The sequence below is a fragment of the Passer montanus genome, unplaced genomic scaffold (genome assembly GCF_014805655.1).
Source record: "Passer montanus isolate IOZ18808 unplaced genomic scaffold, ASM1480565v1 scaffold22, whole genome shotgun sequence".
NCBI classification, from domain to species: Eukaryota; Metazoa; Chordata; class Aves; order Passeriformes; family Passeridae; genus Passer; species Passer montanus.
In genome coordinates this window covers 2,548,937-2,575,610 of record NW_024366815.1, presented here as the reverse complement: position 1 = coordinate 2,575,610, position 26,674 = coordinate 2,548,937, and the positions used below count along the sequence as shown (strand labels likewise).

At 42.2% G+C, this 26,674-nt stretch overlaps 2 protein-coding genes across 5 annotated transcripts in view; one reads left to right on the top strand and one right to left on the bottom strand.

Moving 5' to 3' along the window:
* WDR70 (WD repeat domain 70) overlaps positions 1–13,822 on the bottom strand; it is a 126,512-nt gene extending 112,690 nt beyond the window's left edge. The window contains exons 1-5 of one of the 3 annotated variants that reach the window (XM_039709748.1): positions 13,639–13,822; positions 9,454–9,516; positions 9,259–9,342; positions 7,175–7,289; positions 3,371–3,575 (exon numbers count right to left, since the gene is read on the bottom strand). In XM_039709748.1, coding sequence (XP_039565682.1) covers positions 3,371–3,575; positions 7,175–7,289; positions 9,259–9,342; positions 9,454–9,516; positions 13,639–13,714 — 543 coding nt within the window. In that variant the 5' untranslated portion in view covers positions 13,715–13,822. Of the gene's footprint in view, positions 1–3,370; positions 3,576–7,174; positions 7,290–9,258; positions 9,343–9,453; positions 9,517–9,602; positions 9,678–11,123; positions 11,208–13,638 lie in introns of those variants that run through there. The other 2 variants (XM_039709750.1, XM_039709749.1) reach the window with 2 other exon arrangements.
* A 4,266-nt stretch (positions 13,823–18,088) lies between these two features.
* Positions 18,089–26,674, top strand: part of NUP155 (nucleoporin 155) — a 31,004-nt gene continuing 22,418 nt past the window's right edge. For both annotated transcript variants that reach the window (XM_039709747.1, XM_039709746.1), the window contains exons 1-12: positions 18,089–18,342; positions 19,455–19,592; positions 19,910–20,006; positions 21,084–21,154; positions 22,000–22,092; positions 22,858–23,024; positions 24,146–24,251; positions 25,291–25,364; positions 25,670–25,761; positions 25,889–25,986; positions 26,071–26,223; positions 26,511–26,611. In XM_039709747.1, the coding sequence (XP_039565681.1) occupies positions 18,207–18,342; positions 19,455–19,592; positions 19,910–20,006; positions 21,084–21,154; positions 22,000–22,092; positions 22,858–23,024; positions 24,146–24,251; positions 25,291–25,364; positions 25,670–25,761; positions 25,889–25,986; positions 26,071–26,223; positions 26,511–26,611 (1,326 nt within the window). In that variant the 5' untranslated portion in view covers positions 18,089–18,206. The remainder of the gene's footprint in view (positions 18,343–19,454; positions 19,593–19,909; positions 20,007–21,083; positions 21,155–21,999; positions 22,093–22,857; positions 23,025–24,145; positions 24,252–25,290; positions 25,365–25,669; positions 25,762–25,888; positions 25,987–26,070; positions 26,224–26,510; positions 26,612–26,674) is intronic.

Genomic DNA, 26,674 nt, shown 5'->3' with positions numbered 1-26,674 from the left:
CACTGATCACAGCTCAAATAGCCAGCGTGACAATCACAACTCAAACAGCAAAATAGCCAACTCAAAAAGCTTTTAATTTTCCTCACTTCCCAAGTTAATGCAAGCCTTTTATATAAAATGGGACACTAAACCAAGAGGAAAATATCAGAGGGGATTAATACCACATCTACCTATTATCCTTGAAATGTACTTGATAAACCACTACTCCTTACACTACTACAAAACAAGCACTGTAATGCATTTGGATAAATACTCACAACTATATTGTAGTTTGTTAAGTATCATCACTTTTGACACAAATGGAAGTGAATGATACCAAATTAGCAAGTAATTTAATCTAAGTATTTATTTGTTAAATGTAACTAATAATCAGTATCAACACAGATTAAAGAAACACATAAAAATCCTTTAAACAGCACCACAAAGACTTACAGATATCAAATGAATTTACATCAATTTGGGGGAAAAAGTACTGCAAGTCAGAATTCACACTTTTAATACAATATCTAAGGTTCTGTTAAAAAATAGTGTTTGGTTTGTATTCACAGGTGATTTATGCAAATTACAAAAATGCACAATACTCGAAAAATACCAGTGTCAATTCAAAACATAGTGCAGTTAACTGCTGTTAGTTATTTTCCCATGAAAACACCAAGAAGGTACGGAAAAATTCCCATCAAAGAAAACAACCACCAGCTACTCCTTCTACCTAAATGTTTATTTAGTAAAATTACTCATGTAAGCTGGGCAGTCCTGGGCCAGTCCTGGACTCCAAAGTTGTCTGCCTCACAGCTAGCCAAATCTGACAAATGTCTCTACTGACAGTCTGTCATAAGAAAGGCAAAACAAAAGAACAAGCAACAGTGAAGAAAATCCCACATCTAAAGTCAGGCTTGAGAGACAGTGGGAAAATGTCAGGGTGAAACCAGTATTTTGATGTATTTTATCTGTGATACAAAATTCACAAGACTTCAGATTACAAATTATATACCAGAACACCTAGAACTACTAAAGAAAAAATTGATTCCTCAGGATCAAAACCACAGATACTTGTGTTTTCAAGGAATTACTTCAGCAGCAAAATATGATAATAAAAGAGAGAGTCTCACACTACATCTGTGAAAAAATTATTCAGCTTTCAGTTTCTTCTGTCTCGGTTCTACACCCATGCACACCAACCACTGGCTATGTACAAACAAGAGAAAGGAATCACAGAGTTCTCATAACTGCAACACCTGCCTTCCTTGGGGCTCGCAAGATCATACTGTGATCACCAATCGATCAACAGGAAACCAGGAAAGCACAGCTGCTTCCTGATTCCCTTCACAGGAAAGAAAATAACTGAGTTCATGAGCAGCAGTAAAGGAAGGCTGTAGACCCCAAAGGCCTCTGGCATTCACACTGACACAAAATCTCCCCAGTTATAAATTAACTGTTTAGACTGAAAACCCACAAGTCTCATATTTCTGCTGCTCTGCTTATTCTCAACCAAATCTATTCTAGACTGTTTTGTAACTATTGTCTTAAGTTCAGACAAACTTAAATCACACCAGACTGCAAGTTACCTTTCTGTCTGAAACTTTTCATTAGGGTCTTTTACCTGTGGTCGCCAGTAACCTCACTTCATCAAGCCAGTTGTAGCATTATTCAAATTATTTTTTAATGAATAAAAAATAAATACCAATACCTTGTTAGAAATTAAAACAGCCAATCAGGACAGTGACTACTGAGAAATAAAGGGTAAAGTCAGCTGTTTCCACAAATTGTTTTGCCTTTGGAGAAGTTGGCAGAAACGAAACAGTGACTTTAATATAATGTGACCCACAACAACTGAAACCCACTGAGGCTAATGATGCCCTCAGGAACAGAGAGGCACTCCACAGTGCTCTAACAGCCAGAAGTTTTTTCCTGACACAAATCAAAAGTAAGTAAATTTAGGGTTTATGTAATTCTCAAAGAAAATTCTGGATTTATCTCTTCATGGTTCTCCAAGACAGAACAAGTCATCTGTGGGGTGCAGATACAATGACAGAAGATCTGGAACTAAAATGTACAGTCTGATAATTATAGATATCCATAGACAACAGTGAATCAAATGAATCAGACAAAGAGATATAAACACCTAATACACCAAAATTTCCCACCACTATTCCCCTGCAGATAAACAAAAAAAAACAAAACAGAAAACTTTGTCTTCACCCAAGTTTAGGCTTACTCTAAAAATGAATAATGTCATGACTTAAGAAGCTCCTCTCAAGCATTTTAAAGGAGTTCTCTAAACTTTAAAATATAAGTTCAAAACATGCAAGGTAAGAGATATTACAGAAAAAGAACCAGCAAACTGAATCCTGAGTAAAAACAAAAGAAAAATCAAAAGGAATGTCTTGGAACCCCTGGAATTTCAGGGTTTTTTAGTTTGGTTTACATTTGTGTAACAGGACATACAGGTCTTTTTCTGTTACCAGATGGCTCAATACAGCAATAAGTAAGGCTGTTTTCACAGGACTTCTATCATTGTTGTTACACATGGAAACCATCACACAAAACCCAATGCCACAAAATATTTGATCCAGGCAGTTTTGAAGAACAAACATCAAACCATTAATCTTTTCAGAGAATCATCAAATAATCAAGGTTGGAAGAGACCTTTAAGATCATTTGGTCCAACCCGAATGATTACAGCACTATCCTTAAACCACTAAACCACATCAGTGTTAGATCCAGATGCCTTTTAAGTAAATAGAGGAAGGCTGTTTAACTGAATCTCTCTGATACCAAAGTTAGGCAGTTAGGGGTTCTCTTGATTTCAACATGGATAGGAAAATCTGTATGCTTAACAAACAGGTCTGGCACTTATTTAGAAAAAAGCAAGCCAAAATAAACACAGGTAAACAAAAACAACCAACCAACAAGCCCTCGGTTACCAGACTTAATTTCCTAAAAACAGTTTTGGCGGCACAACTGGTCTCCCTAGATTCAAAGCCCACCTCAGCCTCCTCTTTCTTGTACAAAATTCAATATGTGCTTTGGGAAATAAACCATTTAAAATAGCCATATTAAATATTGATTTATCTTTTTTTTTTTTTCACAACATAAACAAAAAGCAAACAATATAGACTGATTGATGTTGAATTACCCTTGAGACTCATATGTGTATATTAATTTTAAATCCTGATATTTTTAAATAAAAATAATTATTTGCATTTGATGAATTAACATTAGAAAAACAGAAGAAGTGTAAGAAAAACAGAAAACCTGCATTTTGAACAAGTCATACATCACCTGGGAACTTCATCAAAAAGGAAAGGTCCACATACAAATCAGAACCCACTCAAAGGATTAAAACATTAAAGAGAAACAAACTACTTACATTATCTTCTTCCTCTGTATCATCATTGTCATTGTCGTCATCACTATCCTTGAACCCAGGGGGAAGTGGTGGCCCGATAAATTCTTCATCATCATCATCATCATCAGTATCCTCAGCTGGACCTTTACCAGAACTCTGGGATTGCATAGAAGGACCACTTAACGCTTCATTTGAATTGTCCTCACTTTCACTACACACTGCCTCTCTGCAAGAAAAATGTAAAACATTACTATTTGAAAAACATTGTCACTTCCACTGTAATTTTCAGATAAAAGATGTCAAGCACTCTTGTAAATCAGTGGACACCAAAATCAGCAGCAAAATGCAAACTAACTTTCATTAACAGAGTGTAGGCCCACCATCATCTTTTGAAACACTCTCAAGTGTTTCAAAAGTTACATTAAATTACCATTCTGCTGCTGCCCAAATCGGTTCTGCAAACACATTATTTTGGCATATGGAAATTTCTGACAAGCCGAATTGTTGTGTCTGTGTTCCTGCAGTTTATTCAAAATAGCCGCGCTCCCTCTGCTGGCAGCTCCCAAGCCACACACTCAAACAGGCAGAAGGGCAATTGAGAGAGAGAAGCTCAACTTTCGAGACTTCGTTTGGGAGCTTGTATTTTCAGAATTTTTAAGTGAGCAGGCTGATCGTTTGGGAGCTTGTATTTTCAGAATTTTTAAGAGCAGGCTGAAAAAAATAGTTTTCTTTTCCTATTTCTTTACTAAACTACAGTGATATTGTTTTGTTTGGGATTTTTTAAAGTTTAGGTTATCGCTTTAAGACTATAATAAAAATCACAGAAGTTTAGGAACATAAAGAGAAATACTAAGAAAATTGGTTCTGACCTATACAGCTGTACAAACAGGTACCAAGTTGGAAAAAACATTTTGTTGGACAAGCAATTGAAACTGTTTAAGGAAGAAAAGAGAATAAACTAAAACCAACATGACTTAGGTCCTCAGACATTACAGTGAAGAGCAGGGTTTGTATGCCTGATAGCTTGTCTGCTTTAAAGACCTAGATCAGAATATGACTACCTAACCAATCCAACACAAATATAAAGAGCTTCTCTTACTCTACAATAATAGGGCAATTGATATCCTTTTACCAAAGGGAAGATTTTCCAGCATGTGAGGCACAGATCGAGATCTTCAAAGTTCTTCAAGTAAGCTATCCTCAAAACTAACTCCATAATACTATGTGCAAAATAATTTTTATGTGCAAAATAATTGTATTTTGAAAGTTGACCAAATGACACATCTTTTCCCCAAAAGCCAAACCATTTAATTAGTTTTGGAATGAAACTAAATTGAAACAGTGCCAGTGACAAGGATGTATACAACATATTGACATATTGATTCAATTAAGTCTTTCCAGTCCTTGAGTCCCAAATTTTCAGATCCTTATACAGACACCCAAGAACAGCATCTACCTTTTTTTTTTCCTAATTACCTTTATAATTCTCTCTTTTTCTGGGAAGGAAATTGATCAAATCAAACATTTCAGTATTCTGAGGGGCAGCACAGCCATTCTGCATGTGATGTGGCCAGAGCTGCAGTGCAATTTTTCACCACACTCCAAGCACAGCAGGAGAGCCAAATACTCCAGCAATAGCTACAGGTATCCTCTGTCCTGACTGGGATACAGTGAAACATAAGAACACACCAATGCAGCCAGACCAAATGCCCATCTACCTTTCTGACATCAGCTGGGAGTGGTGCTGACAGAAAGGATAAAGCAAGCAGTGCTTCCCTCAACTTCTAGTCTTACAATCTTAGTCTGCCTGGGGCTGTAAAGAAAGAACAACCATTTTGCCAGCCCCTTTCCCAGGATTCAGAAAAGTGTAAGGACTTAATTTTTTTTTTTTTTTTTGCTTTCCCTCATTACCTCCTCAGTAAGTGAAACAAGCTGTAAGAGGAAAAAAAATAAGAAAGCTGTAATGGAGCATTGATGGCACACTGAGAAGAGCAACAACAAAAAACATCCTGAGAGTTGTGCAAGTATGTGGGCATATCCCCCCCATGTGTTCATTCTCTGCACATCACTCAATTTTCTCAGGTTTTTACTTTCATATACTAACAGATTCTTTCATTTCACAAGGTATAATTATAGTTATGCATAAATTATGTACCATAGCTATTGTAAACATTTCTCTACAGCAAAACAGCTCAGGAGAAAAATAATCATTAGGTGTATTTTAAATCATTTTGGAGTGACTTTTTAAAAACTGAAAAATTAGTATAAGGGCTACTCTGATAATTTAAAAAATTTTAAATTCAGTGAAGTGTTGCCATTATCAGAGAATAAAAGATGCTATGCATATTAGATTAATATATAGTAACGAAAATCTCTGTTATAAAAAGAACTAAAAAATCCTGTATTTCAGATTAAAATTGTCAGTTGCAGGATTGTTCCTCTGAATTAAGACTGAGTCACAATGGCATGTCTTTCTAGTTTCATGTTTTTACTTTTAAGAACTAAGCTATATATCCTTTTTCTACATGGAAATATAAAATTCCCAGGAGAGCTTTTCAGGTTAAGCCCTTCTGTCTTAATGCTTATTAAAGAACAAAGAAAATTTACTGTGAGCACAACTCTGATGAGTTATCAGAGTCTACCTAATAACTCAGCATATTGAAACACACTTGTTATCTTCTTTTATATTAAGTCCCTGTATGTCTCTCTTGTCAAGTCAATTAGAAGAATGAGATAATTATGGAAAGCCTCTGACTGCTCTCCACCTTATAACTTGTTTAAATTGCTTATATATATTGGAATCACCCATTTAAAATACACAATCATGTTACATTTAAATTCTTGTCATCCTTCATTGTGTCATCAAATGGGTATGTAAGATCATCAGAAGCAAATGGAAGTACAGAATATTCTTCCTTGAGCACAAGACATACGTAGGATACACAAAGTAGTAGTGTATTGTGCAAGCAAGTATTTTTGTGAGAGCGCCTGGATTTTCCAAAGACCAACAGGCAAAACCAAAATTTTCTAATAAAAATGTGTTGAGTCTGAAACTCTACAAGTTTGTCTATAATAACCTCATTTAGGCTCATAATAACCTACCACATACCAGCCCATAATATGCATATACTAGAGTCTTGCATGGGTTGTTAAACTTCCATAGATACAGGAACCTAAAAATGTACAACACATTCATGTCTACCAGCCCTGCCAGACAACGGAGTTATGTGTCCCCACTGCCCTTAGCTACTTCTGATTTCTGAGAATTTCAGAATTTAAACTGCAAAATCCATAGCATGTATTATTTGTCACTAACAGACTAAAGTTTAAGAATAAACTTCAGACTGAAGTAAAAAAAAAAAAAAGCTTTCTCTACCTCTTCATTACTCCATAAAATCTGCACACAGAGGCTATTCACCTACTTTGCCTTATTTTTCATCAGGTGTGAACATTAATATTGTATCTACAGGTGGGCACAATAGCTGCTAATAGTCATCACATGTTGTCATTGCATTTGCCCTAATATTTTCAAAAAATACATGGATAACAACATTGTTCTTATTTTTAAAAAAGTATGCAGAACACGATCAAGGAGGAAGCAGCAAAATTGCCTCTTAAATATACATAATGTCAATTTTTGCAAATATTGACATATCTTTAAGAAAGAAATTTTTTAAAAGGTTTAAAATCAGTATTCCCAGTGAAATACTTAAGATAACAAGACATATTCACAGAAGCTAAATGATACTCATGTCATCAAAACAAGCCAACACCCTCCTCAGATAAGAAAGCTGCTGCATGGAGTCTCCCACCATATCTAAGTACCTTTCAGTTAATGTGATCCCAGGTCCTGTTGCACTGGATGCTGGAACTGATGAAGCAGAGTATGGAATTCTAAACTCCTTTTCAGTCTGGTCTTCTTTTTCTCTTTCACGGGCTTCTGAATAGGGAGACAACAAAAATAACAAATAATCAAGCCCTTTAAAAATACTAAAATTACTGGCTTGCTAATGACAGTAAGACAGTTTTTGTTCCCAGACCTAGATGAAATACTTGAAAAGGTAACAGCAATTAAAGGATTTAAGATACTTTTTCATATGTATTAAATTTCCATTGCTACTGCAATGATCACTCAACAAAACACCAAAAGGACAATGTAGACACCTCCCAGTTCATTTGTACATGTTATCAAACATAAGTTGATCATATAAGGACACTGATATTTCAATTATTTTCAACATTTTAGTATAATGTTGAAAATTATCACTTTAGAGAAATGTTGATGTTTTCATACCACAGGGAACTAAATTAGTGCAGTTAAAGTATACAGATACATAAATAGGTGAATTTTAAATAACTTAAGTATACAAACTGTTGCTTTCATTAGCAGTTCATTCTTACTGCACTCATTGAAAAGGATCCCCATGAAACACTGCAATAAAATCAAAGCAAACAAAAACTTCCACCTCACATTAAGTAAGAAACATTGTGTTTCACCTCTATTAGACAAACAAAAAAGAACAACATTTTTTTCAGCAAAACTAGGAAACACTTTCCACTGAAGCGAAACACAAAAAGCTGCAAGATACAGAACAAGGAAACCTTTTGATCTCAGCTCCACAAATCAGGTAGTGGGGTAGACATACACAAAAGTCGTCATGGTCATTACAAAAAACTAAAAAGCAGAAGGGTCTCTCAAAAAATCAGAAAATAAGGGCTCACATAAGCCACCCCCATAACATTCTTGATTGCTATAGTCTCAATACTAAAATTTGTTCCTAAGTTAAACAACTGAATTACATACAAAACTTTACAAATTTTGGCAAAACAACAAAATGCTGTGTTTCTTTTACAGGTATAAACCTGGAAACCTGGGGGTGGGCTGGGATGTGGTCTGCTGCAGGGTGAGGGAGAAGACATACTCAAAATGCAGGTCAAGATATCTTGACTTTAAAACGTTGTATTTTTGCAATCACTTACTGACTTTCCCTATTAAACAAATATATAATGTAAATAAACAGTTCCTCATAAGATAGCTGAACATGAACAAGTAACAAATATTAAAAAAGTTTCCAACATGGACATACACTGCTGTGTTTACATTCAATCAACACAAAAAACAAACAAACAAAAAAAACAGTCTGAAATGTATTTGGAATCCCTTATATATCTGAATTTAACAGTGTCTTAAAGTCCAAAAAGTCAATGAGCCTCCAAAAAGGTCTGATCTGGTTCTGTATAGAATCAGAGCAATAAGAAACATGGCATCATAATAAAATAAAAGGCATACATGCTTCAAAAACTGGCCAAGGAAAAGGAGAAAGCATAACTGGGTTGGCAAAGGGATTTGTAGAACGTGCGTAACTGTTCTCAGGGACCTTTTTGAACTGATGTTCGCTTGATTACAGGCAGCAAATTATACCATTTTCTCCACCTCCCACTCTTGAAACAGCACCCTCAAATAGTGTCCACTCCCAGCACATCAGAAGACAGCAACACACTTTGTGGACTGCTATACAACCTGCTCTGAGACACACATTTCTTCTTCACTGCCCTGCAGTCCCTAGATTACAGCTGTCTATAACAATCTCTCTTCCAAAATAAATACACAGCTAAGTTAAAGAAAAAAACAAAAGAGTCTGCGTGTTTTTCCTGTATCTGCAAGCTGTGCCCCACAACAGGAGCTTTGCACATGCACACTGCTCTAACACCCTCAGCCAACAACACCAAATTAATAACTTTACTGTTCATCGAGGCCCAAGCTGTTCAGGGCTACCTTCCTCAAACAAAACTGCGTTTCTGGGGTTTTTTTCTACACAGCCAGTCCGAGACACTTCAAACACCTCCCTGAGGGAGCAAATCAAAAGGTGTTTTAAAATGCAAGAGCCAACCACGCTCGCATTTCTTACCCAAGACTTTCCTACTCCTCTCCACAGCAGTTCTTCTCGTTTGCTCAAACATGGCTTCGAGGTCGAAAGTCCGAGCCTTTTTCCCTGGAAATTAAGCAAACGGAGACTGGAACACAAGCCCACCTGGGGCTGACGGGCCCCACGGCTTCGCCCCCGCTCCGCCAGCCCCCGGGCCCCGGCCGCACCGCCACGTACCGAAGCCGGAGAAGCCCATGGTGGACGCCAGCTCCGGGTCGGGTGTCCCCAGCATCTCTGCATCTGCAGCGAGAGAGAAGAAACCACAGGGGTGAGCGGGGTCTGCGGTGAGCTGGGCCCGCCCCAGCCCCGGCGAACCCGTCCCTCACCGCCCTCGGCCGCCGGCTCCATGCTACGCGTGCCCCGGATCCACAACAGGCCCCGGCAGGAAGCGGCCGGGCGGGGACAGCAGAGCTTCCTTCCCGGCGAAGGAACGCAACAGCGTCAGGGACTCGGAATTCGTGCTCCTCACAGCGCCACATAAAACTAAACCACGTTTCAGCGTGTATTTGTGCAGATGCTCCTTGAGCTCTGCCAGGCTTGATGCCCTGACACATTCCCTGTGAAGCCTCTTCCAGGGACCGACCACCCTCTCAGAGGGCGAGCCTTTTCCTAACGTCCAACCTGAATTTCCCGTGGCAGAGCTTCATTCTGTTAAAAACGGGATTAGACCCCCGGTACTAAACGTGATTTCAGCATTAATTATAATAAAAAGGCCTAAAGCAAGGGGGCCCACTTATAAGTAGGGTCCTGTAGTCTTGCATGTTTCTCCAGCCCTCTTCTTGGTTGGGATTCCAATTTATGTCTGCAACACAGAGTTTTTGTTCACCTGGGGGTTCAGTACGATTCTCCTTCTCCCAGTTCTTTATCCCTGCTGACCTTATGAGGCATATCTCCTCTGGGGAGAAGAAGCTGGCAGGGGTGCATTTAAAAAACCTATTCTTCCTACCCCTCCACCCAGGACATCTCTTCTTTCTCTCTCTCCTTTTTTTTCCATCTTGGGTAAAGACTTGGTACTTTCTCACTTTTCTGATGAAGATTCTGTGGAATCTGGCCTGTGGAACAGTTGCGTATATAAAGTGCCCCATATAACATCTGCTGCATTTTCTGTGGAGCTGCCCTGTTAAAAAACTGGATAAAGCACTGTGAGAATTCTCAGAAGTTTTCCATCCTGCTCTTGAAGAAATTTCCGGACCTGTTTTTTCTCAGACGTCTCTTTGAATTGCTGCGATGGGCTGGCTGCTGTGGCTGCCGGGCAGCTGTGACCGGTGGTGCCTCAGGACCGTCTGCCCGCGCCCGTCTCCACCTGTTCTGGCACAGCTTCAGCCTGTGCCACCTCGGGGGTGGGCAAAGGAACACCCTGGATCCGGCCGCGCCCGCCTGCACCGGCTCTGGAGCAGCCGCGTCCTGGGAACGCTCCCCTCCTCCCCGGGATTGGCACCCGCGCTGCCCGGGTCCCGTTCGGGATCCGCCCGGACCCGCGCAGCCCCGATCTGGTTTGAGGTCTGCTCCGCCTGGATCTCCGCTCGGGCTGGTTCCCCGGCTCTGCGCCAGCAGCCAGCGGGAGCACCGCCGGTGTCCCTGCCGCGCTTGCGGAACGTGACAAAGCCCTCCCAGCCCCGGCTCCCGGGTTTCACGTCATTTCGCCCCGCTGCCTCTGCTGCCGTCCCTGGCTGCTGTGTGCTGCCCAGTGTCGCTGCCAGAGGCTGCCCCCCCTCACCTCTTGCTCCCCCAATCCCTGCACCCTCCCCCATCAGTCTCTCCGCTGCCGCCGATCCCCTCTGCCGTGAGTGTACTCAGTCTGGAACTGCGAGCCTGACTACAAGCGAGATCCCACTTTTCCTCCTCACCGAGGGAACTGGCTGGTTTCAGCTTTCCTGGGACCGGTTGAGGGATGTCTGCATCAGAGGACCCTGGAGGTTCTGGGGATTCTGAGGACTCAAGGGACCCCAGGGAACCCTGCACCCTGACGTTAAATCGTCCTGCTCCTTTTCAGTGGGAGGAATTCTCTCCCTGGGCAGCAGCTGCCTGGCCATCCCTGCCTCGGCACGGTCGGAAGGCAGCTCCCCCTCAGGGCTCGCTCCTCCTCCGCCCCCGCTCCGACTGCTTTCCTGGGACCGGTAGAGGCGCCCGTGGAGACCCTAAGGGTGATGACGAACCCCCACACCTTTTTGGTGGAAGTCGTTTGTGCTCTTCCTAACTTGCTAAGAGTAATCCCCGCCTGAGGTTAGCAGGGCAGTACCCCTCCCCCTGACTGGTGGGGGTCACTGCTGCTCCCTGCTGATGGCAGGGAGCCCCGCGGCATTCCGCGGAATCGTCTCCGGCATTGTTCCTGCCTGAGCCAAAAGCTTCAAGGCCGTTTTATCTTTCCCTGTTACTAAATGATAAAGGTGCCCGTTAATCTCCCTGAGTTGTTCCTGGGAATAAGCTTCCCCTGTGTTCTCAGCGTTCTTAATTTTGACCTGTCTCACCAAAAGCTGAAGCACCGTGAGGTCGGTCCGGACCTTGTCCTGGTCACTGGCCAGCAGATGACAGGTGAGGATTCCCAGGCGTGCTCCTGGTCTTCCTCTCGTCCGGGCCGTGCTCGAGGTGATTTGTTTCGGCAAGGGTCAGGTTGTTCTTCCCGGGATTTTTCTGTCTGGTGGTGTGCCTCTTCTTGGGTTGGAATTCAGTGTCTGGTGGCTTGCCTGCTTGCCAACGGCTCACCTCTTGGGTCGCCCCTTCATGCCACCTGGGTTGCCAGTTCTCGGGATTTTCTCCTGGTGGGGAGCCCACCCAGGGACACCAGTTCTCAGGATTTCCTCTGGTGTGGTCTGGTTGGGAAGATCCTGAGGTGTGTCTCTGTTACAAGTCTCTTTTCCTCAACCCAGCAGCTGAAGAAGGAGTTGAGAAGTCTGTGGTTCATGTCTTCAAGGTTGTTTATTATTTCTTTATCTAAAACATTTTCTGTCTGGCCTGCCAAGGCCTTCTGCAGGTCGGTCTGAGGAACACTCCCCGCCTCTCGGGCTGGTGCTGTCTTTTATACTAAAAACTACGTATACTATGTTTACAGTTATTTTCCAATACCTATCACCTACGTTAGACAGGGACTTTCTACTCTAAACCAATCTGTGAATGCCAACATCATCCTGAACATGGATGCCAGGGAGAAGAAAGAAGAAAGACAGGGCACACCCAAAACCCTCCATCTTGGAACTCCTGACCCCCATGTACAAAATCCCAAACCTCCCTGTACAAGGTTCAAAACCTTGTACAGTGCTCCAAAAATTTTCCCTTCACCCTGTGATTGCTACTACTATGCTACTTAAACTTTCGTGACCTGTGATTCTTCATATAAAGTTGGTAGTTTGCTCCATGGGTTGAGATCGAATTTCTAGGTGTCTTTGGCTTCCTACCAGGGTCTCCAAGCCCCTGCCGGGGCTTTGAGACATCCAGGGCATCCAGAGAGATGTCCTGGGCTCTGACACAGCCTGTCCGGATTTACCTCTGCCCTTACACCACTTTTTGATCTGGCATTACAGTAAGGGCCAGCATCTGAAGGGTCATTTGACTGGCTCACTAATTCTTTGTTATCATTTTGGGAGGTTTCAGTTGTTAAGTTGGGGGATATATCCAGAGGATTCTTCTCAGGGAAAGGTATTTTATTCTGACTTAAGGCTGTGTAAGCGGCAGGTTAGTGGGGATAGGAAGCAGTGGGGAAAAAGCACCAGGGGGTGGATATATATAAGGGGGTAAAAATCACATGGAGGTTCCCTAAGGAGATAAAGGAGAGGTGGGGATCATTGGAGGGGATAAAGATAGGTTTTGAGAAGTAGGTGTTAAGGGGGGGTGGGGGGAAATGGCTTGATAGTTTGGGGGAAGAGTTGGTGGGGAAGGGCCGTGAGTCTGGTCTCCTCTGGTGTCAGTTCACCTGTGAGGGAGTCTGCATGTGACTCAAAACCTTCGCCGCAGCTCCCCACACGCCCGGGAAGGTGAAGCAGTTTGCGTGTGACTCTCTTTCACCACGGCTCCCCGCCCGCCCGGGGAACAATGGCTTGTCTGCGGGTCACTTACACCTTTTTCCACAGCCCCCACCCGCCTGCGGCTTGTCAGGTTTTAACGGGGCCTGCCCGGGTGCCGGCTGGGGGGGCCTCACTCGGTGTTCCCTCTTTCGCTTCCCTCAGTTCCCAGACGGTCTCATGGGGGAGAACCACAACCTTGGTAGTAGGAGGTCTTCATTTCACTTGGGGGCTCAGCCGCTTGAGCTGCTGGTCCCATCTCAAACACGCTCATCCACACACACACACACACACACACACACACACACACACACACGCTCTCCCCCGCTGTCCCCTCGCGCCCTGCCCCTGGATGGGTGATACTTACCGGCTCTGCTGCGCCTCACATGGGCCTCGGGCCTTTTTCCCAGGATAGCGACACAAGGTCCCTCCGTGGAGGACATGTCCTTCGGTTAGGCGAGGTCGTAGCAAGGGGGTCCGCAGGCAGAGCAGGAGCGTTCCCGTCGAGGATGCCGCAGCGCTGGATCTTCTTGAGCAGCGATGTCCCCGAAGTTCCAGGTGCAGCGATGCAGCTTCCCTGGCTCAGACGCCCCTTTTTATCCTGTTTTGGGGAGGTTTTTTTGTCCCTCTGGATTGGTTCTGTTTGGATCCTTTTATTTGCATGAAGATTTAAGGCCCTTGATTGGCCCATTACGGGTCTGTCCCGGCTGGCTCGTTTCGCTGGGGGTGTGGTGCACTTAATTACGTAATGTGGTACTTGAGTAGCGTCTAATTACCCTTTTAACTCCTTTTACAATATAACAACCAAACTAACAATGGCTTAACAATTACCAACTATCTTACAACAGTTTCTAACCTGCTTTTAACAATTCTATCTCTTCCTGCCCTGCCGCTGGTCATCAGGAGAGGTCAGCACGTCCCCGACCGCTGCTCCCCATGAGGAAGGTGTCCACAGCCTGAGGCTCCCTCTGCACCTTCTCCAAACTGAACAAGCCTAGTGACCTCAGCATCTTCAATCTCAGCCTCAATACTCTTCATCATCTTGGCCCCCGTACTCCTGACACACTCTAACAGTGTGATGTCCTTAAATTGAGGTGCCCAAAACTCCACATTGGGCTCAATATGTGGTGTAGAATGGGTCACCTCCCTGGACTGGCCAGCGGTGCTGTGCCTGATGCATTCCTTGACATAGTCGGCTCTTTTGGCTGTCACTTGTGACACACGCTTGACTCATATTCAACTTGACATCAACCCAAAAACTCAGCTTGCTTTTAATGGAGCTGCAATCCAGCCTCTCATCCCCCAATTTCTCTGTGCAACCACCATTTCTCTGTCTTGTGTGGAGAATCTGGCACTTTTTAGATTTTAGATGACTGGTGATTGATCAGCTCTCTGTCCAAATCTCTCTTAGGCTCCTCTACCATCAAGGGAGTCAACAGCTCCTCCTGGTTTAGTATAATCAGACTTAATTCCTGCAACAGATCATTTATGAGAACATTAAAGAGCACTGTCCCTGAATTTGAGCCCTGGGGAACCCTGCTGGTGACTAGGCACTAGCTTCTTAATCTTGAGAAGATAGAGAAATTCCTTATTTGCTATTATGCTGGCTTCAGCTGGGGTACAGTTAATCTTCACAGTGGGTAGTACAAGTGTAGTGCAAGGCTAGGTTTTGGATTTTTGCTGAACACAGTGATGAAATATAGAGATACTTCTGTTGTTGCTGGGCGGTGCTTGTACAGAGCCAAGGCCTTTTCTGCTTCACAAACTGCCACACTGGCAGGGAAATTGAGGGTGCATAGGAGGTTGGGAAGACACAGCCAGGATAGGTGACTCAAACTGGCCAAAGAGATATTCCAGATTATGTGACATCATGCTCACTATATAAATTGAGGGGAAGAAGAAGAAGGGGGGAAGATTTGGAGTGATGGTGTTTGTCTTCCCAAGTGACCATTATGCCTGATGGGATCCTGCTCTGCTGGAGATCACTGAACACCGAACTGCCCAGGGGAAGTGGTGACTTAATTCTTTGTTTTACTTTCTTTTGTGTGTGGCTTTTGCTTTCCCTAGTATACTCTCTTTACCTCTACCCACGAGTTTTCCAGCTTTTACCCTTCCAATTCTCTCACTGATCTTGGGAGTGGGGTAGTGAATGAGCAGCTGCTTGGGGCTTGGTTGCTGGCTGGGGTTAAACCTCAACAGTGATGTAAACCCTGCAGGGTTTGAGGTTTAACTTTATAATCTTAATTTGGAAAGCAGAGGTTGAGGGTGGATTTCCTTTCTTCTGCCATGTGCCTCTGCCATAAATGAAGCTTTCCAGGATGGATGCTAGACCAGTTGAGGAGCAGAGAGTCAGTGCAGTCTAGGAAGCAAACACCACTTACAAACCAAACCCCTCTGGAAACCAAATTTTCTCCCAGTCCGAAAATTTGGGAGGACATTTTGGGAATGCCTATGCTGTTCAGAGCAGACACATCACTTAACAAAAATTCAGCCCTGGAAAGTAAAAAACCTGATATGGTCACACTGATGTGTCACCCCAGATTCTGAAAAACAGCAGCCACGAGGCCAGTGCCATGCAAAGGCTATTTACTCTGTTTTTACACCTCAGCTCTGAACAGAAGCACTGTGCATGCCTTGGGAGTCCCCATGTTGTCCTGAACATGGGCTTGTTACCCAGTATGCAATTTGCACACTGAAGTGAGGGGTTTCTATTAGTGTATTTCTGTTTCTTTATTCTCGCTTGTGCAGAGTAAGGAGGTGGATGTTAACTCACAAAAGGCTGGCCTCCTGATAACCAGAGCTTTACACTATCTATACATTTTAAAAAACAAAGGTATCAACATTGATCAGTACAAATTACATAACTTTATTAACTACGACTCAAACCATTATTTGCTGGTTGTATATCCTTCTTTCTCCTGGTATTAGTGCAGGTGCTGTTCTCCTAGTTGAGTTTGGCATCTCTTTTGAGTAGGTGGCTAATGGGACATGATCACTCACTCTTGGAATTACCTTTCCCCCCCAGTTACTGCTCAGTCCTGCTGACTTCAGTTCTGGTGGTTTTTGTTCAGCCAGCCCATTCACCTTGGGATTGTCTTCTCTTTTCCTCAAAACAAAAGATTAGCCAAGTGTACAATGTTCACAACACAACTGCACAATCATTACTGTCCAGCTAGTTACAGATGAACAACAACAACAACAACAAAAATTTGCAAAGTTGGACTCAGACCTGTATTCAGATCTTGAGGGGCTCAAGTCTGGAGGAGCCTGATTTAAGCTTGGTTTTGGCTTGTATCAATGCACACAAAATCACAGAATCATAGGATTTTTAGGGCTGGGAGGAACCTTTTGAGGTCATCTAGTGCAAGCCCCTTGCCAAGGCAGGGTCACCTTAAGCAGGCTACGTAGGAGCATATTCAGATAGGGTTTGAATGTCTTCGGAGAGGGAGACTCCATAACCTCCCTGGCATTCTGTTCCCATGCTCTGCCACCCTCAATGCAAAGAAGTTCATCCTCATGTTGAGCTAGAACTTCTGTTTCAGTTTATGGCCATTGCACCTCATCCTATTACTAGGTACCATAGAAAAGAATCTGGCACCATTCTCTTGGCATCTGCTTTTGAGATATTTATATACATGGATAAAATCCCCTCTCAGTCTGCTCCAGACTGAGGCAGTTCTCACAGGCTTTCCTTGTAAATGAGATGTTCCAGATCCCTAATCATTATAATATTATTATTACTTAATTCTACTATATATTCATATTATTACAACCTACTAGAATAACAAATCTTATATTCTGTTGGTATATACAAGTATTACATATATATCTTATATATCTAAATTATATACGTGATATATTTTTATATTTTCTTGTATGAAAATAATTAATATAGTAGTAGTAGTAGTATACTACTACTACTACTGCTGCTGTCTTTGCTGAAACCTCTCCAGCAGCTGCTCGTCTGCCTTGGATTTTCTTTCCAAATCTGCATGTCTGCATCAATCTGAGCTATACTGTCATTCCACAGTATCCCATCAAGCTGGCAGCAAGTAACCACTGAATTATTTATGTTGGAAAAGATCTCTGAGATCGATGGGTCCAACCTTTGAGAGATCCAGTATATATGTGATATATGCGTGATCTTAGACCCTGCCTTTGACTGGGCTGTCACCGGGGCGGGAAGGGAGCTGCCCAGGACCACCTTAGAGGACAGGAGCCGCTTCCCACTGCTCTTCTTGGGGCCACCCTGTGCCTTGGGGGGCTGCAGAGCAGACCATGCCTGTCCCTGAGGTGGCCCTGAGGGCACCGGGGATGCACGCAGCCTGTTCGAGCTGTGATGGGTCAGGCTGGCGACCACTGCGGGCCATCTGTTCTGGCCTCCCTGCTTGAGCCGGGCCATCCCAGAGCACACGGCACACCCAAACAAATCGGGTATCTCCAGTGAGGAACACGGCACAGCCTCCCTGGGCAATCTGCTCCAGTGCTCGGGCACTGCACAATAAAGAACTTCTTCCTCACGCTCAGATGGGAATTTGAAAAATTTCCCTCATGCTAATGCTTCCTGTGCGTTAGTTTCTGCCCATTGCTTCTTCCCCTCTTGCTCAACACCACCGCGCAGAGCCTGGTTCATCCCTTTGGCATCCCTTCCTCCCTCCTGAGATATTGAAGCACTGATGAGGTTCCCTCTCGGTCGGCTCTTCCACTGATCCGCGCCGGCAGCGACCGCCTGTGCCAGGCCATCCTTCCCTTCCCTTCCCTTCCCTTCCCTTCCCTTCCCTTCCCTTCCCTTCCCCTCCCCCGTTTCCCGCCGCCGGAAGCGGCCTGGCGCGCGGGGCCTGCCGGGATTGGGCGGGCGGTGGAGCGGCGCGAGAGCGCGGCCCCGCCATCGCCGTGTCGCCGCCGTCCTTCTGTGGCCGCCGTCCTTCTGTCGCGATGCCAGCCGCCACGAGCCCCGCCGCGCCCGCTGCGCAGGAGGCGCTGGAGATCGCCGGCCGCATCATCGACCGGCAGATCCAGGATGACCGCTGCTACCCGGACTTGTCGGAGCTGCTGGCGGTGCCGGCGCCAGGTGGGCGAAGAGGATCCCTGCGGCCCCGGGCCCCGGCGCGGGGCGGCCTCGGCCGGCGCGGCCCGGCGGGACACGCGTGCGGGCTGCGGGCCCTGCTCGGGCACTGGGGCCGGGCGTGAGGAGGCGTCCCGGTCGCGGGGTGGGGCCGTGCGGTGTCCGCTTCGGTGCGCGGGTGAGGGCTGTGGATGTGAGCACTGCAGGCACCACGTGTGGGCTTCAGGTGCCTTCTGTCCCTCTGAAACGTGACGGAAACGGCTCTAATTTCCCATTCTTGCTGTTGGGACGTCCCGTGCAGAATGCACTTATGGTAGCCGTGTGCCGCCCAGCATGCCTAAGTTGCACGCAGCCTGGAAAGCTCTCTTAAGCTTGACTTTCTTTTTTGTCTGCAGTCTTGTGACACACTTATGGTATAAGATGTACTTCCTCCCACCAAAAATTCGTTTTGTCCTCCTCAACACACGGAGACAGCATTTCTTTCTCAGTAGTGCTGACTGGCTGGCAAAATGGGCTCTGAAGAGGCATTCTAGTCAGATATATCCAGAAGTGGCTGGATATAAACAAAAAGCATCTGCTTTCTGTTGTGCAGTGATAGCATAGCCACAGTGTAGCTGCTCTGGCAGGCCGTGGATACACAGCAGGTAAAACAGTTAATATATATAGGTGTCTTAAGTCGGTTCGATATAAACAAAAAGCATCTGCTTTCTGTTGTGCAGTGATAGCATAGCCACAGTGTAGCTGCTCTGGCAGGCCGTGGATACACAGCAGGTAAAACAGTGAATATATATAGGTGTTTTAAGTCGGGTGTGAGAGTAGACACAGCCTTTCTAGGTGAAGGAATGTGCTTCTGGCTTGTTCATGTCTGGCCATACAATAGAAAAAGCAATGCAGGGTATCACAGAGAAAAGGGAGTAAAGAGCAGGCTGGAGTCCAGGTGAGTTATTATAAATGTTTGCAAATCTGTTTGCTCTTACCTCATTTGAGACTTAGATTTGTTGTTTGTGGTTTTGCTCCTACAGAAACCACTGTCCGTGTGTATCTTGTGAGATTTTTTTATTTACATGTTTAAAGTCTCTGCAACATCAAGGCATTTGATTTTTTTTTCTTATTTGTAGGTAGCCCTACTGTATCTGGTATGTCAGATATGGATTATCCTTTACAAGGACCAGGTTTGTTGTCAATACCCAATCTTCCAGAAATCAGCTCAGTCCGCAGAGTCCCACTTCCACCAGAGCTAGTGGAGCAGTTTGGACGTATCCTTATGTAAACAAATGTCCTAGATTGTGTAAGAAGTAATATTAGGAACAGCTTTCCTCCATATTTTTCTTCCCCAATCTTTTTGTCAGACTCCCCGCAAAAAGCTTCAATGTTGTTCAGGTTCTCTTAATAACACTCTCAGTGGTAACAGGGCACATCTGCTAGAGTTGTTGGTGGAATTGGTTTCTAAATGAAGAATAGAAATGTGAAGTTTGTGTAATACTATATTTTAATGATTTTTTAAAAATGCTTTGAAGAGGATTTGCTATTGCTACCCAAAATGCATTTAGTCCTTACATCAGCAGTGCTCCAGATATGCAGTGCAATTGTATGATGGGAGTATTTCCAGAGATAAGCAGAGCTTGGCTGACCATTGACAGTGACATCTTCATGTGGAACTATGAGGATGGGTACGTAGGGGATGCATTCCTGATGTTGTTCTATTAGTATTATACCAGAAGTAAGCAACTTCTGGAGCAGTGGGAGATTGTTTACTGGAAACATGGAGGTGTGCTGTTCAGTTTAACTGATGTTAATTCCTTTTAGGTTTTACTAAAACTTTTGAATAGTAAGCATATGATCTGTAAGAGTTAGTAGTATTGATGCCAAATCATCCACAGGTGAGAGAAAGGAAAATGTATTTGCTTTGAGTCAGACATATCTAATGTCCTAAAGTTACTGCTCTTCTTAGGCAAGGGCTTTGCTTGTGCTGAAAAAGTAGATAAAAATCCCTCTAATTGCCTAACTTATATAGGTAGATTTAGTAAGTACTGAGATGCATGTGCAGTGACAAGTAATTCCCACAACAGTAAGTAATAGGGCATTAGTATTTTGAGGTTCATTTTGAGGTTTCAATCATAATTGAAACTCTCCATCCTTGCTTACTTTATGGATGAACATAAGTTCAGTACATTCTGAAATGGCATTGATCAGTTTATAGTTTGCATGTTTGCATCTTTATTTGCCCACTTAGTAGGGATTTGTGTAGTAAGAATTGCTTTGTACATATTGTTGCATTTTCTAAAAAAACCCCAAAGTTCAGAATAGCTACTATCTATAAATTTACATTGTGTCAGAGCGTATGAAATGCATTTCCCAAAGAAAACAAGACTGCATGGTGTTAGTGGTAGATGGTGGGGAAGAAGTTGGGAATTTTTGCATCAGATAATTTTCATGGGGAAAAAAATCCCATGTGATTTTCTTCTCTTGATGTTAATCAGTATTGCAGATGCTGCACTGTATTTCAGAGTAGACTGTATGAATTAACAAAATCCAAAAATACAAAATGCTGCAGTTGGATTTGCTTTGAAAATCAACTGTAGGAGCTTCAAGCAACTCAAATGACCTGCTTTCGCTGAAAGATGTAGATGGCTTCAGAGTGTTGCAAAAGCCTTAATAATTTTGAAATATACATTGATTTAATGTACTTGTTTTTATGTGAAGTTATATGAACAATTTAATGCAGTTTTTTGTGTATTTATTGACAGAGGAGATCTGGCTTATTTTGATGGCCTCAGTGAAACTATTCTTGCAGTGGGCCTTGTAAAGCCAAAGGCAGGTAAGGAATATTATGACAGAGATTAGAATTGGACAGTACTGAACCTTCTGTGTACTTTTTTCAGTCTTTATGTATATATGCATTTGTATTTTATGCAAATAATGCAATGTAAGGTAATATAAAAGCCAAAATACGTTTTTCATTTTATATATGCGTAGGTATTAACATGCATATGTATTTAATGCATGGATGTGGCACTTGGTGCTTATTGTTTAGTTGACCTGGTGGTGTTCAGTCTCAAGGTTGGATTCAGTGGTCCTGGAGGTCTTTTCCAGCCTGTGATTCTATGTTATGTATAAATCTGTGTTTTGTGTGTGTATATATATATATGTATACACAGACTATATGGGTTTGTTTTGATTTTAGAAACTTTTAAGAATGAATTATGATCCAAAAATAATATTTTTTTGCCACATCATGCTTTAACATTTGTTTATAAATTTACATATTCAAGTGATAATTTCCATGAGATTCTGGTTTCTAGCTCTCCCAGTTATTTCAGTATCTACTGCTAAGATAACACTAAGGTCAAAGTTGAATTGGCAAATGAATTGAGTTTAAAAGAAGCATGTTGGGGAGAAAAGTGTTGTTTTAAATGTCCTGTGTGTCATGAGGTGGAAGTTGAGCTGCTGGTTGATACTCCTTTCTAATTCTAGAATTCCACAGATCATTAGGCTGTTCATATGACTGTTCAAATCAGTATAATTACTGATTATACTGTTCATTATTGGACTTATTATACTGTTCGTATAATCAGTTGATGTGGCTTTCCAGTGGATTTATTTGCTTACGTCATTATGATCAGAGAAGCAGGATGCCAACTAAAATTTTCTTTTTTTATTTAGGTATCTTCCAGCCTCATGTACGACACTTACTTGTTCTGGCTACTCCTGTGGATATTGTGATTTTAGGGCTTCATTGTTCTAATCTACAATCAGGTAATACTCTCTTCTCCCCTTCCCCAGTGTGTTAATTCCCATGTGTATTTACACATGGCGATTTTATTAGTAGTCATTCAAAAAAGTTAAAAAACCCCCTGTGCCAAGTGCCTTGCTTATTTTTAAATCTTTAAATCATGTTACAAGCAGGGAAGATAATTTTTGTGGTATGTGCACTTTCTGGATCATGGACTCCATGAGAAGCATTGGGTTTTATTACTCACCTATTTAATGTAAAAAAAAGCTTTTGAAACAGGTCCCCCTATTAATTAAACAGGATGTTGGAGAGGGAGAGAAGATAGGTGCATGAATCTTGAAACTGTGAATAGAGTTCATTAACTTTGTTGGCATTTGTATTCCAACCACTAAAATTGAGAACCTGATAGCATGTTTTTATGCCATATATGCTAAGAGAAAAAATTGTTTGGTAAAAGTGAGAGAATCATGCTACTTTTTTTTTTTTTTAATAATGTGTCAGTGTGAAAGAGAAAACAAGTAGAAACCTCGTTTTGGACTTGGTGTGATTTAGAGGAGAGAACAGTCTACAGAAATGAAAAATATTGCGTTTTCTTCCTTGGAAACCTACGTAGAATGGATTTGTTACTCTGCAGTTCACATGGACAAAAGCTGTTTGAGAATATTTTCATGACTATTAAATTTTCTGTAGTTTTTCCAGTTTCTGAAATGTTTCTTATCACAGACTTGTACCATTTATTAAAACAGCTTAAAAACTAAAAAGGATTTATGATTTTTTATTTACTGAAGGTACTGGATCACTCAATGACAGCATGTCTGGAGGAATGCAGCTGCTACCAGATCCTCTGTATTCGCTCCCTACTGACAACACCTACATCCTGGCAATCACATCCACTGATAACGGGAGGATCTTCCTGGCGGGAAAAGATGGCTGCTTATATGAAGTAGCATACCAGGTGACTGTTGTTTTTACACAGAGGTGAAATAAATGGGCAGGAGATCTTTCTCCTTTTTAATGCCTTTATTAAGAAGAATCAGCTCAGGTGGGGAGAAATCGACGGGTTGCGCCCTCGCCGCCGTTGCTCCCAGGCGTGGCACGAAGAAGGAGGGTGATGCAGCTTTGTCCGCTGGTCTGCAGACAGAATTGAGGACTCTGTCCTCACGGGAGAGTCGTGGAGTCCTTGGTTTGTTTGTTTAAAAACCCGGGGGGTCTCTTTAATCAGTTTCTTTTCAGGTTAGGGTGAGAAACAAAAAGGTCCAAGCAGGTACGGGACTATGCTCCCATCCTTAGACGTCACTTAAGTCACTTGTTGGCTCGTGATTTTAGGGTTTTTTTTTGTGAAAATTGTAAAACTGTAAAAACCCAGGGTGCACTGCATTCTTATTTGCATGTTGTCTCTGGTGTCACTGCCCATTCTCTTTACCCTGGAGGGTTTCCCTTGGTATCTTTTTGGCATACGGCCAGCATCAGAGGAACAATAGTTAATCACCGGCCATTAACGGGTGATTAAGGGCTTTTCTTCGGCAGCGAACCTAAAGGGGTCTGACGGGTCCGAGTGGTTTTGGTTTTTTTTGGTTTTTTTTTTTTTTAAACTCCGAAACTTAAAAAAATACAACTTTCTATTCATAACAACAGGATTGTTTCATTGTTTCACTGTTGTGGGATCTCAGCGATAATAGTTCTAAAACAGGTCAAGTTTGTGGTCTCTTTTCTTCTGTAATTGTGTTGCATGTCTTGGTCATACACCAGCTTAGGGTAGATGCATTTTATTTGAAGAAGTAGTGTTTGTGTGGGGAATAGCAGTGCAGTTTTGGTCAACTTCAAAAGTTCAAATTGCATTATCTGCACTCTTTTTCCTCTTCCTCCAGATCACAGTTTTTTATGCAAAATTTTTGTTTTAATGATCACTGTTTTCTTTCCATTGAATAATACATACTTGTTCAATTAAATCAAAGTTTGCAGTTAGATCTTTACTTGTTTTCATACTTGTCCTTTGAATGACTTTTAATATCGCTCCTAGTTTGTTTGGGTTTTTTTTGCTTTTTCTTTCAATGCTGTATTTGTTTTAAATTGTAGGCTGAAGCAGGCTGGTTTAGCCAGCGCTGTAGAAAAATTAATCATTCAAAGAGTGCGCTGTCTTTTCTTATTCCTTCATTGCTACAGTTCACATTCTCAGAGGATGGTAAGTACTGATATTAAAGTTCTTATTAGCCAATAATTTAATGTAATCTTTTAAATAATGCTACCAAGATGTCAGTCTGAATATTTTGCTTACTCAGAGTACTTAGTTATTGTCATTGATACTTGCAGTGGCTCATTATTGTAGAAGAATTGAACAAAGGTGCTAAATGACTGGAAGCTGGCTAATGTGATGCCTATTCACAAAAAGGGTGGGAAGGAGGATCCTGGTAATTATAGGCCAGTTAGCCTGACCTCAGTACCTGGTAAGGTGATGGAACAGTTTGTATGGAGTCAGGGGTGACCTTATCTCTCTCTACAACTTCCTGAAAGGTGGCTCTAGTCAGGTGGGGAATGTCCTCTTTCTCCAGGCAGCAACTGACAGAACCAGAGGATACAGTCTTAAGCTGTGCAAAGGGAAATATAGGTTGCATGTTAGGAAAAAGTTGTTTATAGAAAGAATGATAAAGTACTGGAATGGCCTGCTTGGGGAGATGGTGGAGTCACCACCCCTGGATGTGTTGAAAAAAAGACTGGATGTGACACTGGGTGCCATAGTTTAGTTGAGATGTTAGGGCACGGGTTGGACTCGATGATCTTGAAGGTCTCTTCCAATCTTGTGATTCTGTAAAATCAAGACAGATTGTGTGTTTAGTTCAGGATGTAGATAGCAAAGCCTGGAAAAAAACTGATATTTCTTTGACATTTCTAACTAAAGTGATATGTAGCACAAAATTAATAGGTGCTTAGTGGTATCACCATGAACATGGAAAATAGTAAGTGAATAATCTTACCTTCTTTCACTGTTTAGTGAAAAATTATTTTGAAATTACAGGTTTTTTCGCTGGGATTTTTTTTGTTGTTTGTTTACTAGCAGTTGTGTTATTTGATAGCTGTTTTAAATCGCTTACAGCAGCAGTCCTATATGAAAGTGCAGTTTTTGTGAGCTGAGTTCATTATTTTATAGACATTCTGTCCCTAAACTTACTTTCCCAAGTCTGGTGTTGATTTGCTGGTTCTCTGTTTTTTTCCTCTTCCTCCAGATCCTGTAGTTCAAATTGCCATTGACAACTCCCGAAATATCTTATACACCCGCTCAGAAAAAGGAGTCCTGCAAGTATGTGACTTCTTATGACTCTTTGGTCTGTTATTAATGTGTGTAATAGTGTACAGGTACCTCTGTAAATTTACTTCAGTACCTGAGAATTCTCTGTAGCTATGTCAGGCCCTTACTTGTGTTTATTTTTTTGTGGCAATGTTCATGCTGAAGATTTGAAAAACTTCTTTTCTGAGGAAAGAGTAGCCTCAATTCTGTGGAAGCATGAGTACGGAATAAAAATACAGCTTGAGTTACTTCTTGATTAGTGAGGCTGAATTTATTAATTAATTCATAAATCACTAAGCTGTGTTATTGAATTGCAGGTTTATGATTTGGGGCAAGATGGTCAAGGAATGACCAGAGTAACTTCTCTTTCACAAAATGCTATAGTTTCTGCTGCAGGGAGCATTGCCAGGTATGTTCATGACAGTTACAATGTAAGAGGCTTCCTTTGAGACCCATAGTTTCACAATATAATTTTGAAGAATTTGCACGTTTCTTTGGATTAAAAGTGTATTGGGCTTTTTTGTTCTATTTTTCAGAACAATTGATCGTTCTGTATTTAAGCCTATTATTCAAATAGCAGTGATTGAAAATTCTGAATCCATAGACTGTCAACTACTAGCAATCACACATGCAGGTAAAAAAGCAATGCTAATTCCACTCTACTTAAATAGATAAATGGTATCTGCACAGTTTGTGACCTTTCTTATCTTTTGTTCAGGTGTCCGACTATATTTTAGTACGTCACAATTTAAACATCCAACAGCTCGTCCTTCCATGTTAACCTTGGTCCATGTCCGTTTGCCACCTGGATTTTCAGCTTCTTCGAATGTAGAGAAGCCTGCAAAGGTTCACAGAGCTCTTTATAGCAAAGGTAGGCAGTGGAACATGGCTCAAATGAGATTATTCTTTGTGTGTGACAGTCACTATTACGTTGATCCCTATAAACATCTGTTTTACCTTTTAGATGGCAAATGGTGTTAAAAGTGACCTTTTGAAGTACCATCTGACATAGAAATTCAGCAGATATTAGTTGCTGTTCAGATTGTATGATAATGACTTAAAGATTGAGTTTTGCTAAGTTAGGAATGAATTAATGAGTTTGCATTTAATGCATGATGATTGCTTCTAATATGGACTTACTACTGCTGTTCTTGCTAGGGGTCCTGCTGATGGCAGCTTCAGAAAATGAAGATAATGACATCCTGTGGTGTGTCAATCATGATTCATTCCCTTTTCAAAAGCCAATGATGGAAACGCAGGTATAAAGCAGACTTTATGATTTTGATGAAATCTACATATTATGTTTTCTTTCCTAATAACAG